The sequence below is a fragment of the Homarus americanus genome, unplaced genomic scaffold (genome assembly GCF_018991925.1).
Source record: "Homarus americanus isolate GMGI-L3 unplaced genomic scaffold, GMGI_Hamer_2.0 scaffold26351, whole genome shotgun sequence".
In the NCBI taxonomy this organism is placed as follows: domain Eukaryota; kingdom Metazoa; phylum Arthropoda; class Malacostraca; order Decapoda; family Nephropidae; genus Homarus; species Homarus americanus.
In genome coordinates, this window is record NW_024724368.1 from 4,041,057 (window position 1) to 4,056,283 (window position 15,227).

Consider the following 15,227-nt stretch of genomic DNA (forward strand, 5'->3'; position numbering starts at 1 on the left):
ATGACAAAAATGATTCCGGGATTAGAAACCTTCCATATCAGGATAGGTTAAAGAAACTTAACTTGCATTCCCTAGAAAGACGAAGAGTGCGGGGAGATATGATAGAAGTATTTAAGTGGGTGAAAGGAATCAATAAAGGGGATATAGATAAAGTTCTTATAATATCCGAGCAGGATAGGACTCGGAGCAACGGATTCAAGTTGGATAAGTTTAGGTTTAGGAGGGAGATAGGAAGAAACTGGTTCACAAATAGGGTGGTGGACGAGTGGAACAAGCTTAGCAACTTTGTAGAAAGTGCTGGAACTCTGGAAAATTTCAAAAGGAGGCTAGATAGATTCATGGATGATAGAGAGTGGTAGTAACTCTCGACAGGAGCTGCCATGCACAGGCCAACCGGCCTATTGCAGACTCCTTATTTTCTTATGTTCTTTTATTTTAGATTTATTTATTTGTTTATGTACAGACTAAAATTCATTATATCGGTTGTATTAGAAGTATGTAATAAGGACTTGGGTATAAATTATTCACGAGGCAAATAATTAATTAGAGCCGAGATCCTTAAAACAAATGAAAGTTAATTGTGTTTCCAGAGTTCACCGACTGAGGGCGCCATGTATTATTCAACATGGCGGCTTGGCGGGTTAATTTAAACTTTAATTCAAGGACCCGGAATATAAAATTAGAACTACAGATGCTGTTCAGAAACACCACAATATTACGGAAGTATTTTTAATTAATTTGCGTCTAAGAAAAGTTTTAAAATATTACCTTAGAGGAATGAGTTATGGTATTTTTTTATTTTTTGGCGGGAAAGTATGTAGAGTTTGGGTTATAAATTTATAGTGAGATTTCCATTGAGTTCTTTATTGTGAGGCTGAGATTTACTTCCTGCCCTATAGTGAGGCCCTAACGTTATATAACGATTTTTTTGGTCTGATTTTAAATGTGTGTGTGTGTGTGTGTGAGTAAAGTAATGTAAAGTAAAGTAAAGTTAAGTTGATGGGCGTTATGGTGGCTTCCTCCCCTCCCCCCGCGCCCATTAAAACTTTCCAGGGCCGTTACGCTGGTTAGGACTTCCCCCTTTCCCCCTCTAATGATTCCGGGAACCACAGAACAGAGTAGGGTATAGACCAGCGGTGGCTGAAACCTGCGGCGGGGTACCAGGGACACATTGTGTTAAACCATCGTCCATTGATTTGAACCTTTTATTTATTTTATTTATTTTTTTGTAGGATTTATATTTTTCTAATAATATTTCGTTAATTTGGTGATGATTTTAATTGATTTGACTTAGTGCCGTAATGTATTTAAATTCATATATAAAGTAGGGCTAATATTTTTTCTGATAACCTCGTCAAATTCTTCTTCAGGTATTATAATATTTCTTGTTTTTATTAATTGATGACGATTATATTACTAGATATATATTTACTAGGTTATGAAACATTCGACGTGTGTTTAATGTATGTTTGGCCATTCGTGGGTGGCCATGGTTAGTGGACAGGTCAAATTTCAATCAGGTGGCCCTCTCACTACCCTACAGGTTCTTCTACCATGGTGCCAGGTGAGGGAGGGGGTGAAGGAGGGGAGAGAAAACCACAATGTCTCACTGTCCGTCTCGTCTGAAAGCCTAACCTAACCTAACATGACCCAACCTAACCTAGCTTAGCCTAGCCTGACCTAATCTAACTTAACCTAACTCAGCTTGACCTAACCCATTTCAACTTGATCTAACCTAACCCACCTTGACCTATTGTGACCCCCACTTGACCTATTGTGACCCCACTTGACCTATTGTGACCCAACTTGACCTAATGTGATCCAACTTGATGTGACTTCGCCCAACTCAACCTCACCTTTTACGCCCTGGCCCGCTTTCTCCAGACCCCCTACCGCTCGATACAGTCCCTCCAAGCCTCCCTCCAAGCCTCCCTCCCTCCCTCCTAGCCTCCCTCCCTCCCTCCCTCTCTCCTAGCGTCCCTCCCTCCCTCTGTCCCTCTCCTAGCCTCCCTCCCAGCCCTCCCTCCCTCCTCTCCCAGCCGCCTCCCTCCCTCCCACCCTCCTCCTCCCTCCCTCCCTCCTCCCTCCCTCCCTCCCAGCCTCCTCCCTCTCTCCCAGCCTCCTCCTCCCTCCCTCTCCTAGCCTCCTACCTCTCTCTCCTAGCCTCCCTCCCTCCCAGCCTCCCTCCTCCTAGCCTCCTCCCTCCCAGCCTCCCTCCCTCCCAGCAGCCTCCCTTCCCTCCCCCTTCCCTCCAGCCTCCCTCCCCTCCTCCCTCCCTCCCAGCTCCCTCCCCCAGCCTCCCTCCCCAGCCTCCCTCCTCCCAGCCTCCTTTTCCCTCCCCCTCTCCCTAGCCTCCTCCCCAGCCTCCCTCCTCCCTCCCTCTCTCCTGTAGCCTCCTCCCTAGCCTCCCCTCCCTCCTAGCCTCCCTCCCCCCTCCCTAGCCCCCTCCCCTCCCCAGCCCTCTCTCTCCAGCCTCTCTCCCTCCTAGCTCCTCTCCTCCTAGCTCTCTCCCTCCCAGCCTCCCTCCCTCCCTCCTTCCCACACCCCAGCCACCATCACTATTGATTTAGTATTACTTGTCCTATATACTTGCAGTAGCATGGCGATAGATATTGTATTATTTTTACTCTCCTGCCGCCTACTGTATCAGAGCTGAACCGTAATCTATTTATTTTTCTTTCTTCCTCTTCCTTCCTCTCCCTTTCTTTCCTTTCATTTCTTCCTTCCTTCCTTCCTCTCATTCCTTTATTTATAGGGTCTCCCATTTCAGTCCTCACCTCTTCCTCATTTTAACTTTTTTTTTTTTTTTTTTTTTTTTTTGAGAGAGAGAGAGAGAGGAAGGTGAAAGAAGATTAGAGGTGGGGGAAGGAAGTTATAGTTCGGAAATTGAAGAAATTTAGGAGGAGGTAAGAGAGGGCGGGCTGACCGCCTAGCTAAGCTAATAGTGTGTTAGGGTTGTGTCATGGGTTAGTTATTGTCTGTCGGTACAGGCACTAGACATCCTACCCTGTCCCATACATGGGTGTTTTGAGGGCCTTATTTCATATTCCGCCGACCCTACTGGCGGATGCTGGTCTAGGGAGGTTGTCTATTGCCTGGCCGTGTAGATCGGGGGTGGTAATGGACCTTTTGAGATTTGGTAACTTTTTGGGAACCATGTATGGTTGTTGTCGTTATCTGGTGGGAGTCTTTGAAGGAGTTCTTGCTCTGATCGTTCTATCTTTTGCCAGATTCTGCTGGCCAGGGTGTGCAGCTGCTGGTTGATGGGTTTCATTCTCAGGTCTATGTATCTCGGCTGTGGTTCTGGTGAAGGGGTATCTTTCGCCTGTGACGAATCTTAGGGCTTCATTTTGGATCACCTGTAATTGTAATATTTGAGTGGTGCTCCTAGTGTGTTCCTTCCCCCTTCTCTCACCCCCTCCCCTCCCTCTCCCTTCCTTTCCTCTTATTTGTGTGCCCTCACCCCTTCCCCTCATCTTAACTCCTTGTGTGTGAGGCTTTCCCTTTCCCTTCGTCTCACCGTAACTAATTGTGTGTTTGTGTTAGTTCTCTCTCTCTCTCTCTCTCTCTCTCCTTGGTTCCAGTTTAAACCAAGAGTGGAGACTCGGTTAGTAGGAAGTGGTGGTGGTAGGAGGTGGTGGTGGTAGGAGGTGCTGGTGGTAGGAGGTGCTGGTGGTAGGAGGTGCTGGTGGTAGGGAATGGTGGTAGGGTAATGAACTCTCTCCACACTATTATTATTATTATCATTTAGTGTTATTGTTGTTGTAGTAGTAAGAATTATAATATTAATAGCAGGAGTTGTACCAAAGTTATTGATAGTTGTTGTTGTTGTTGTTTATTGTTGTTCCTTCGTGATCACACCTCAGTAGTGACGATGGTTCAGTGGTGGCGGCGGTGGTGTGTCCTTGTGTTCCCTTAATACAGTTAAGAGAGCGTGGCGCCTAACTCCCCGCCAAATACAATTCTCGCCCATTGATTGAATCCTCGACAGGTGAGTGTGTGTGTGTCCTCCCTCCTCCAGGTGAAGTTAGGCTCCTCCTTTCCTCCCCCACGTGAAGTTAGACTCCTCCTTTCCTCCCCCAGGTGAAGTTAGGCTCCTATCCTCCCCCAGGTGAAGTTAGGCTCCTCCTTTCCTCCCCTCCAGGTGATTTCCAGGTGATTTAATACCGCGTCGTAAGTGAGTTTAGTTCCCCGTCAAGTATTAACTCGGTCTTAACGTCAATTAAAATTGTATAAGGTCGTCGAAACTTGTGTGTTAAAGGAATATCCTTCCTTCCTTAGGCTTTAGTAAGCCCCTTTATAATATTTATACTGTATATACTTGTCACACTTGCCAGATGCTTCTGGTGTCATTGTACAGGGGTACCTAGTGACAGCACTAGGATCCCGCTTCCTCTATCAAGGAATAAACAATTGAAATTGAAATTGAATTGAACTCTGGTATTTAATTATCTTACCTGAGGCAACATAACAATAACAAACCCGCATAGATGTCGAATGAAGGCATTTAGAATTTATTTATTTATTTTTGGGAGAGGTATTTTAATTTTTAATTATTTATTTTATCTTAGAATGAATAAGTTTTTAGGCTCTGACCCCTCCCTCGCTGTTCCCGCGTTCATGAGGAAAGAATTTGTTGTAAAAAACCTGAGAAGTTGTGTGTGTCTCTCTCTCTCTCTCTCTCTCTCTCTCTCGTCAATTGTTACAAGTCCAAGGCGTCTCAATTCTGAAGGCGGGGTGATTTATGAGTTATTTATTGATTCTAGGGTCTTTAGTTTTATTCATTTTGTTGTTATTGCTGTTAATATTATTGTTGTTGCTGTTATTATTGTTACTGTTGTTGTTGTCATTATTATTATTATTATTATTATTATTATTATTATTATTATTATTATTATTATTATTATTATTATTGCTGCTGTTGTTATAAATATTATGTTGTTGTTTACACTGAGAGGAACTTACATATAAATTACATTTGATCTCTGTGTCTTGGTGTTACAGAGCGTGATATTTGACGAGATTCACCTGACCGATTTAAGCGTGGCCGAGTGTAGCACAAAGAACATTAACCACAGTTTCCAGGTGAGTGGGGGAGAGTGGGAGTGAGCGTGGATGAGTTAATGTGGGTGTGAGTGAGTGTGGGAGGGAGTGAGTGAGTGTGGGAGGGAGTGAGTGGGAAAGTGGGATTGAGTGAGTGAGTGAGTGAGTATGGTATAGTGAATCTATGAATATGTGTATGAAGAGAACCCCCTCCCTCTCCCCCGTCTCTCTCCCCCCTCCCTCTCTTGTAACCACCAGCAGACCCTCATGATAAACAGTGGCTACCTCCTGTGTATTGTGACATGACCCAGATATGCTTACCATGCTGTGGCCTGGGGGAGGGTAGAGGGCAGGAAGGGGGTGGGGGAGGGAGAGAGGTTTAGAGGGGCAGGAAGGGGGTGAGAGGGAGAGGAAGGGGTTAGAGGGGGGCAGGAAGGGGTGAGAGGAGGAAGGGGTTAGAGGGGCAGGAAGGGGGAGGGGTAGAGGAGGAGGAAGGGGGTTAGTGGAGGATAGGGAGAGGGAGGAGGAAGGGGGGTAGAGGAGGGTGGGGAAGAGGGGTAGTGAAGGGTGTGGAGGGAAGAAGAGAGGGGTAGTGGAGGGTAGGGGGAGGAAGGGGGAGCGGGTGGGTGGTAGGAGGGAGAGGGGTGAGGTCTATTAGCAAGATAGTGGATGGTGGAGTGGTGGATGTGTGTGCACAGTATCTCGTGTCGTGCTCTCAGCTTCTCTCCTCGTCAACACACTGCTATACTCTTTGTTTATACCTTCACCGACTGACCGTCCACCGTGACAAACTGACAGCACATCGGTCCACTAAATCCTTCTTCTTGGTGTTTGATTCCTTCCCATTTTGTCATTATAGACGATTGGAAACAGTGTGGTTGATCGTCTTTTGTCTTGTGTTTATTTATCTGATGACTGGTGTTGTGCTTGACGTTTTCTGTGGGTGGTGGATGATTGGCACTCCACCTCACCCCCCTCCATCACCCTCCATCACCCACATCATCCCTCACACCCCCCCTCCCGCCCTCACCTCTTTCACAATTAGGGAATAGTTCTCGGGTGACAGGTAATAAGAGATCCGGGCGGTGTTGCGTAATGCTGTAGCTGGCCCTGCGTATAAAGTCAGAGGTGAGGCACTACCTGGAGGCCAACAGGTAATAAGGTGCCTCTTTCCAACCCTCCCCCTCCCCCCCCCCTCACACCCAATACAAGCCTTCTACCATCCCTCCCTCATAAGGCCTTGGTGAATTAACTTCCTTGTGTTTGTCTTCTCTAACTGATGATGTTGCCTACTGGTGTTGTGTGGAGGATGACCCTGAGTTGTGTTGTGTGGAGGATTATAATCTCAGTTATATTATGTTTTCTCGGTAAGGTTAGCATCAAAAGCAGGATTTATCAACATCAAGTTAACCCTCAGAGAACCACCATCATTTTAATATTTCCTCTTATTATATAGCTTAGTCCTCAGGCTGGGGAGTATACATACAGTAGTTTCATTCTTACGTGTTGATTATATTTATTTATTTGATAGTTTTCCTTTTACAATATCATGTTGAATGAAATTACACAAAAGTCCAATTGTTTCCTGCAGTGCATTACCCCTTTCCGAAGTCTGGTACTGGCTGCTGAGACTCGCCGCGAGATGGAGGAGTGGATTACAGCTCTGAAGTCGGCCAACACCACCACACATTACTATGAGGTACAGTACTCTATGTCGCTTCACTCTTGACTACAGTGTCTCTGATCTTTATGTCTAGAGAGATTTTTACTCGCCTTTCAGCATTGTTATAGACATTTGGTAGCACAGTTATAGAACATTATACACATACTCACTACAATGTTGCCTCAATGTTCACAGTGCAGTAGCCACAGTGAGTAATAACAACACAGCCACATGTAGCACAGAACAGTGTAATTAACAGTTATATAAGGTTTTAACTATACTGTGCTACAAATAGAGTTATAATTATAGACTAAAACCCTTCTAAGTCTATTACGATATGATCATTAGCAAAAGCTGTATAATTATTTCTGTTTTTGTGCTTTTTCACCTCACAGGGAGCAGACCAAGTCCACTCTCTATTATCAGGGCAACACAACTGGTATGCCACCTCCCATGCGCGACCCACCTACTGTAACGTTTGCCGGGAGGCCCTCTCAGGTGTGTGTGTGTCAGACTGTTACAGGATTTTGCTTTGAAGGAGATAAAGTCTTGACCTATTATTGGCTAAAGATATAAAGGACGTAGTTTGTTTGGTAAAAGTTATATAGTGTTAAAAGAGGAGGTTTATATCTGGATTTTCTTGTGAATAGAACATTAAAGGGAAAAGCTTCAAGTCATGATTTTCTTTATTGAACTGTCTGACTTGTTGTAATGATTAACCATGGGTCCTTTATCTGTCTGTCTGTGTCTCCATTCACCTATTATACCTCTATTTTTCCCTTAACTAGGTTCAATTTCCTATAATAAAATCCGTACTTTTTATATACCAAAATAACAACACTAATGGGAGGATAATGATATAGGTCGATGAGTTTCTATTTTGTAGATAGTATATAACCCAGGCCAGATATATCTTAAACTCTTTAGGCATTGTTATATTAGTACAGTATTTATTATGAGGTGTAGATGCTGATAGGATAGAGGACTTGTTTTGATTAGTTAAAGAATATATTTGTTTTAGTTACTTTTGAAATGATCTGTTCTGGCTGTCGAGGTTAAGAACGGTTCCAGATTTTAATGTTCCTTCAGTTTGGGAAGAGATTTTTTGGATGTGTTTTTGATGTATTCCCTTTGAGGTGATGATTCTTTTTCACAACATGATTTAATTTTAGTATTTGTACATTATAAACTTTCTTATATTTGTTATTATTTAAAGTAGATACAGAGGATCATTTTCAGTGCTGTCTTTGAAGAGTAAACCCTAACCAAGATTATTTTTCTGGTAACAGGAGTAACATCTCATGGATTAAGCTGTGAGGTCTGTAAGTTGAAGGCCCATAAGCGATGTGCAGCCAAGGCGCTCAATAACTGTAAGTGGACCACCTTAGCCTCGGTTGGGAAGGACATCATTGAAGATGAAGAAGGGGTGAGTTTTGAAGGCTGTTGCTTGTATCACTACAGTAAACCTATTCCTCTGTTTATAAACTTTCTGTATATAAAGTGAAATAGACAGAACTAGGGGCGTTTATTATGTAGAAAGCAAAACTGTATGCACGTTTAGGAAATCCCTCACAGGTATGAAGTGAGGTTATGTAAAGTATACTGTACACTAATGTTTTACCCGCCAGCAAGTGTAAATCTATACTATACACTGTTGGTGGCCAGGAGTGTTTTGTTCATCTCGGACACATAGTGGCGTACAGCTGCATCAGGGATAATACTTTTACCCTGCAGCACATTATTATTATTTTATTGTTTTATTATTTTATCATTTATGTACAGTACTCTATATCTTTTTTACCTTCACTATTACAGTACTTTTTTAATGGAATTCATATTAGATGCTTATTAGAATTATACTTTGGCCTTTTAATAGGGAGGTTATACACCCCCTGTTCCATGTGTACTTGTGAATGATACTACCATCACATAGTTAGTTAATATACTTCTTAGACCTTGTATTGGCTTAATTTGGGGTACAGTAACTGACTTATGCAAGAAGCTTAGGGTGTACACGTAAGCTGATAAGTGGTGAAATGATTAATGAAATAGAAATATACTTTTTATTTATTTATTTATTTATTTGTTTATTTATTTTTATTTTACGCAGATCCTGGCAATGCCTCATCAGTGGGTGGAAGGGAACTTACCTGTGTCTGCCAAGTGTGCTGTATGTGAAAAGACTTGTGGTTCTGTTCTCAGGTGAGTGAGGACAAGTGATGTATTGTATTGTGGTGAGAGAGCTCCTCTCTCTCTCTCCTTCCTTCCTTTCTTTATGTCTCTCCCTTCTCCCTCTGTCTCTATGTTATTTTTAGTGATGCTGTTACAATCAGAAGTTGATAGTCATGGTGGGGGGGGGGGGTTGTAATTGATTGAGATGAGTTAGGAAATATTTGTTAATGACTTATGTGCTGCGAGTTAGGAAAGTGTTAGCACATTAATGCCCTCTCATACCCCCACTCCCCACATCTCATACTCCCTACAGGCTGCAGGACTGGCGATGTTTATGGTGTCGAGCGATGGTCCACACTGCATGTCGACCACTTCACCCCACCCGCTGTCCACTGGGTCCTTGCCGCGTCTCCATCGTCCCGCCAACCGCACTCACCACAATAGGTACAATACAATCCATTACTTGCATTTTATTTTTACTTTACACACAATAAAAAAAACATTGGGTCTTGGAAGGTGTTTACTTTTTTTTAAACTACCAGGTACATTAATCTTTGTTTGGCATTTCATTATTTTTATTTTACTGAATATGTCTCTACTGTATTATTATTGTTGTTATTATTATTACTACCCAGTATGATGTTGTTGTTGTATTCCAGTACAGTATCCTATCTATCTATCTATCTCGGTGTAACATAGTAAGTGTTGTCACAGGGACGGACGAGTCATGGGAAGCGACCAGACCTCAGGGCTGCTCGCCACTCTTAGTGTTCGTCAACAGCAAGAGTGGTGACAATCAAGGTGTGAGGTTCCTGCGGCGGTTCAAGCAACTCCTTAACCCGGCACAGGTGTTTGATTTGATGAACGGTGGACCAGTACTAGGGTGAGTACCGTTAATTTTATTCTCGATTAAGTCGATTATAGACCATATAATTTTTTCTGTGGGTTTTATCATCCTTCTTATTCCAGGCTGCGTCTCTTCAAGTGTTTCAACCCATTCAGAATATTGATATGCAGTGGGGATGGTTCGGTGGGATGGGTCCTGTCAGAGATTGACCAACTGCACATGACAGTAAGTTACCTTCACTCCGATGTTACTTCCTCAAAGTGTGAACATTAAACCGTGGCTGTTGATAGTTGGTACAAGTTGTGTTTGAGGTAATGAGGAGTAACCATTTAACTTGAACTGTAAGATATTGTAAAGCATAAATTGATTCATTCTGAGGAAATCTATTCATCTGGAGTTCTCTCATTCTTTACTGTGGAAGCAAAAATACATAGTTATTCATGTATTAGCAAATTTAAATAAGAAATTAAGTTAACACGAATTTTGATAAATGCATAATTGGTCGTGTAGGTAAATGCATTGTATTTCTTAACATATTTGTTAGACTAAATTTTTTTACTCAACTAGTCATTTATGTATTTGTTTATATAAAGTATTTATTTATCTGTGTGGTTATTTCATTAACAGAATCAGTGCCAGATTGGTGTGCTGCCACTGGGCACGGGTAATGATCTAGCTCGGGTGCTTGGCTGGGGCTCTGCGTGTGACGATGATACTCACCTTCCTCACATATTGGAGAAGTATGAGAGGGCGACGACTAAAATGCTCGATAGGTGAGTCTAGGGAGAGCCCATAATGAGAAATGATCCAACAGTATTACCTGGTCAGAAGCATGTAAACAAAACACTTGCTAATGAAGTCATAGATAAACCATTTTCTGCCCACAAATGGTCCTGTGAAGGAACTACAGACTTGCCAGCAGGAGTATCCATTGTTTTAATTTCCACATTGATTTAGAACACTTACTTAAATGAATGCTAGATTGAGTCATCGTTCGGAGGTGCTCACTTACAAAATCTCCTTCCAGATGGAGCATAATGAGTTACGTGAGTCATGTATCGCTGAGTCCTGAACACAAACTGGAGTCGTTTACCTCGCATTCCCTGCTCTCTCAAGTGGCTGCTTATGAAGATTCAGTCGGTGCTCATCTAGCGACTCTGCTTCAGTCAAACCAACATTCCGTTGTTATATCATCTGCAAAGTAAGTTGGTTACAGTATACTACTGTATATTTTGAATAATCAAATCTCTTTTTTTTTTTTTACTCTGAGACAAGGATCAAGGACTGCTTCATGTGGATATGTTTTATTAGTAGTAGTATTCTTAAGTCTACCTAGTGCTTGTCCAGCCATTTCTATACAAATTTTGTTAGTGTGTCTGTTTTATTCCTTTCTTAGTATAGAAAATAATAAAACTGAATAATTTGTCTCTTGCAGAGTGTTGTGTGAGACAATCAAGTCATTAATAATGAAAGTGGGCAGGAGCTGGGGGGAAGGATCACACACAACTGAGAGTACAGACACACAGGTGATAGAGGACTCCCTGTCAGCTAAATGTGCCGTGTTGAATGATAAACTGGACCTACTTCTGCGAGCACTACATGAGGAGAGCATAGCATCCGTGTCTTCTGCTAGTTCTGCAACACCCGAAAGTTCATCAGTTGTAGATGAGGTAGTGTATATGATCTGTCTATCTAACACATAAAGGACATGTAACTCTTCACTTAGAGAACAGATTTGCTTACAATGAGCCCAATACCGTACCTCTGCAGATAAGCTCATGAATTAGTGTTTTTGTTATGCTTGCTTGGTGTTTTGGCTGAGCGGTTAGTATAAAAAGATCATTATCATTCTCCTAAGATAGTTTCATTGTGTTTATTCCCATTTCAGAGTCCAGAAACGAGCGAGGATCTTGATACTGTAGATAAGGGCAGCTTGTGCAAAGAGAATAAAAATGCTTCTAATATCCAACACAGGAAAAGAACGAAACGGGTAAGATTTTTCCCTATAAATCTAGAGGCACGTGACATGTACGATACAGTTGCTCAAAAGACTAACCTTAAAAAAATTACATTTGACAATGAGACACACTGGACGAACGATTATGCCAACCTTACCGAGACAACAGGAGTCGCAGGGTTTATTCTGACATTCATCGACCCCCCCCCCCCCAGTGAAGATAGTTTTTTGAGTGACTCTGCATATATTTTGTATGTGTAGGTCAGCTTGTACTTGTAAAGACTGAGGTAGGAATAGCTGTTAACAGTTGAGTAATGCAAGTCTTTGCAATTAATGTAAGAAAAAAGTTGCTACAGAATTACTCAAACTGTTTTAATTTTACTTACAGAAATGCTTCATAGAGAGGGATGCCTTGATGTCCAGAGCTAACAGTCTGAAGAAAGCTGTAAGAGAGATTATAGAACACACAGAGAAAGCAGTGGACGACCAAAATGCCCAAACAGCTACTCGTCTTCCCCCACCAACCATAACATTAGAGGCATCAGAGGACATGGGAGAGGAGAAAGTTAGGAAACAAATAATGTCATGTTCAGGACTACAGGTACAGTCATGCTCACCACCTAGAAGTACAGTGCAATGTATGTTTATTTAAGACTTACCGGTAACTTTTAGAAGTACTGTATACGGTGTGTGAAACCCGGGTGGTATTGTCACCGTCAGATGTACAGTTTCATGCATTTATACCTGATGCAGTGGCTGGTACATTTTGTAAGATGTGGCAACTCTGTGGAATGTTTATCTAGCATCCTTAGTCTGGCTACAATTACGAGATTCTTCAGGGCCATTCCGGGAGTTTAATGTGGTATGCAAACACACAGTTGCCCCATCTCACAAAATGAACCAGTCACTGCACCAGGTATAAGTTCAGACGGCTGTAGTTAGAGTTAATTTTTTTAATAACTTGTTCACAATTTTTTGTAATTTTAAACTGTAAAAGGCTGAAATAATGTTGAAAATATATTAACGGATACAAGGGTGTGAGTCATACGTTGTTACATAATAATACCATACATGTTATATCAATATTATATGAAAGGTGTACAGTACAGGGTTCTTCAAAATGTTATAGAGATGCAGTATAATTCTGCAAGTTGATGGGATTCCATGAAGTTTAGATATAAATTGATGTTAATATGTAAAATACGGGAGTTTATTATTACTGTAAATATTCTTCTTTAAAATATTGTGTTGTGTTGATCATAGAGGTAAAGCATTGTTATTTCACGGCTGTTAGTGTATTATTTTTTTCTTCATATTCTTGCAGGTCCTCCCCACCATAGAGGGTTCATCTGCAGAGGTGTCACCGTGTCCTTCCCCCACTCCTATGGCGGCCATACCACCCTTCGTGTCCTCTATTACCACTAACTTCCCTCTCCCACCTGCTTCTCCTCTCCCAGGTACTTCCTCTTCCCATGCCAAATATTCCATCTCCATTCCCAGTCACCAAATTGACTCATCCTCATCTACATTCCTTCAAATTCCTGGAACTATTTCACTTCCTGTTAGTTCCAATGTGGACGACCCCAGTGATCAGCTAAGTGTAAATTACCAAGCCATTTCACCCCTCCCCGATATCCGTAGAGAGAGTCACGGCGAATTTGAGTTCCCACCTACTTTACCCGTACCCAGGGAGTTTGCAGATCTCTCGAGGAAGAACAGCATGCAGGAGAACAGAGATGCGGCCGGTGATAGGTGCCCCATTCCCATTGAGGACATTGAAGTTCGTATACAGTCGTCCACAGACAACCTGGTGGACGTTGGCGAAGATGAACCGTATACATTTGAGGAAAAATCTATAACGGAAATTAGGGATTCTTTAGCAAATTCATTAAATAACTCCATTGACATTGATGAGGAATGGGCACAAGCAGAGGAGGAGGAGGCGAACAAAGAAGATAATGTGGATGAAGAAAAAGTTTGCATAAAGGAGGAAGCAGAGGAGAGTGAAGGTGAAGAAGATAAAGAGAAAACTGAAACATTGGACAGTGATGAAACAGATGAAACGGTAAAAGAAACACACAAATATGAAGCTAAAGATGATGATGAAGATGATGATGGTGTTGCTGATGACACAACACCTGAGGGTGACACAAGTGTTATAGAAGACATTGTCACAGATGATAAAGATGGAGTGAATTTTGTTAGCAGATATGAATGGGAAGGGTCATTACCTCACAGAGAAGAGCCTACTGGAGAAGAGTCGCACGATGATATACACACGCCAGATGTTCCCTTGGCTCAAGAAGAGATCTCTGAAAGTATCGATAAGGAATTGGAAGTTGAATTGATGCCACCACCCTCAGAGCGAATTGTGGAGGGAGCTGAGGCTGGGACTGAAGATGAAGAGGAAGAGAAAGGTGAGGACTGTGAGTAACACTTTCATCTATTTTGAATTATGTAAAATGAATACTACAGTAGCCATCCAAGAAAGTTGCATGTACAGTATACTATATTTTTATAATTTTGAGAGAGAAGTTTTTAACTTTATTTTATGCTGTTAGAGAATTGGCTTGAAATTTATTATTGGTAGCATTGTAGAAATTACCTTGTGCAGTAATAGGAATAAATGATATAGCAAGTTGAAATACTACAATTATGTGAAACTTGTTTGTGATAGATATCAAGTACTGTACTGTAATTCTATACTCAGTCCATTGGAAATTCACTTATTATCTTTTATGCTTTGCAGTACATTATTCACAGATATTATTATTATTATTACATTGTTCTTATTTTTTACATTATGACCATCCTGGGGACCCAGTTTATTCAGCTTGCTAAGCCTCAGGGGTAACCAGATCCTTAGAGAAAAAGTCTTAGAAACAGAAGTTGTCATTTGAAACATTAGATCTCAGGTTATTGTAAAGTCAGTAGAGAGAGTCCCTTTAGTCACTTGTTTTGGCCACAACTTGGGACCACAACAACAAGCCACTTTATTCCCAGACTTAATAGGGGTAGACACCTCTGCTCGGAGTACACTGGTTCCCAAACAGACCTGTAAAGTACCTGTAATTCTGTCTTTGCCCTTGATGTCTTTTAATTATATTTTTCTTTATTTTTGCACCACTGAAAGTACATTTTATAGATATGTGTTCCATAAATATAACATTTTTTTTGTGTTATTGCTTATCACTAATTTGTTGAGTGACCCTTGAGGTTACCATACACTGAACACTCTGACAGACTCTGCCTTGACTAGTGGTTTGACTGTGTCCTGAGGCAGCATCAGTGAGTCAGTGTTTAACAAAGGCAGAACCTCACTCACCATCTGGTGGTACTTTTAAAGAGGCACAACTCTATGGGCCACCAGGACCAACCCCCAGAACTGTTCACATGACCCAAAACCTTTTAGCATGGATCTTTGAATTCATTCCTTACAGTTTATAACTTGCTGCCACTTGGAAACAGCACGTGAATATACACACCCTGGCATCCCACACTCCATTCATTCATGCAAATTACACTTTCTTAGGTGTCCATCCCCC

General features: G+C 41.8%; 1 protein-coding gene across 6 annotated transcripts in view; it reads left to right on the forward strand.

The window, feature by feature from the left end:
- LOC121864180 (diacylglycerol kinase eta-like) overlaps window positions 1-15,227 on the forward strand; it is a 68,788-nt gene that overhangs the window by 34,849 nt on the left and 18,712 nt on the right. For 4 of the 6 annotated variants that reach the window (XM_042363180.1, XM_042363183.1, XM_042363182.1 and 1 more), the window contains 14 exons: window positions 5,005-5,085; window positions 6,635-6,742; window positions 7,102-7,204; window positions 7,996-8,132; window positions 8,817-8,908; window positions 9,192-9,322; window positions 9,593-9,761; window positions 9,848-9,950; window positions 10,353-10,498; window positions 10,753-10,926; window positions 11,161-11,395; window positions 11,614-11,715; window positions 12,071-12,283; window positions 13,007-14,108. In XM_042363180.1, the coding sequence (XP_042219114.1) occupies window positions 5,005-5,085; window positions 6,635-6,742; window positions 7,102-7,204; window positions 7,996-8,132; window positions 8,817-8,908; window positions 9,192-9,322; window positions 9,593-9,761; window positions 9,848-9,950; window positions 10,353-10,498; window positions 10,753-10,926; window positions 11,161-11,395; window positions 11,614-11,715; window positions 12,071-12,283; window positions 13,007-14,108 (2,896 nt within the window). The remainder of the gene's footprint in view (window positions 1-5,004; window positions 5,086-6,634; window positions 6,743-7,101; window positions 7,205-7,995; window positions 8,133-8,816; window positions 8,909-9,191; window positions 9,323-9,592; window positions 9,762-9,847; window positions 9,951-10,352; window positions 10,499-10,752; window positions 10,927-11,160; window positions 11,396-11,613; window positions 11,716-12,070; window positions 12,284-13,006; window positions 14,109-15,227) is intronic. The other 2 variants (XM_042363181.1, XM_042363185.1) reach the window with 2 other exon arrangements.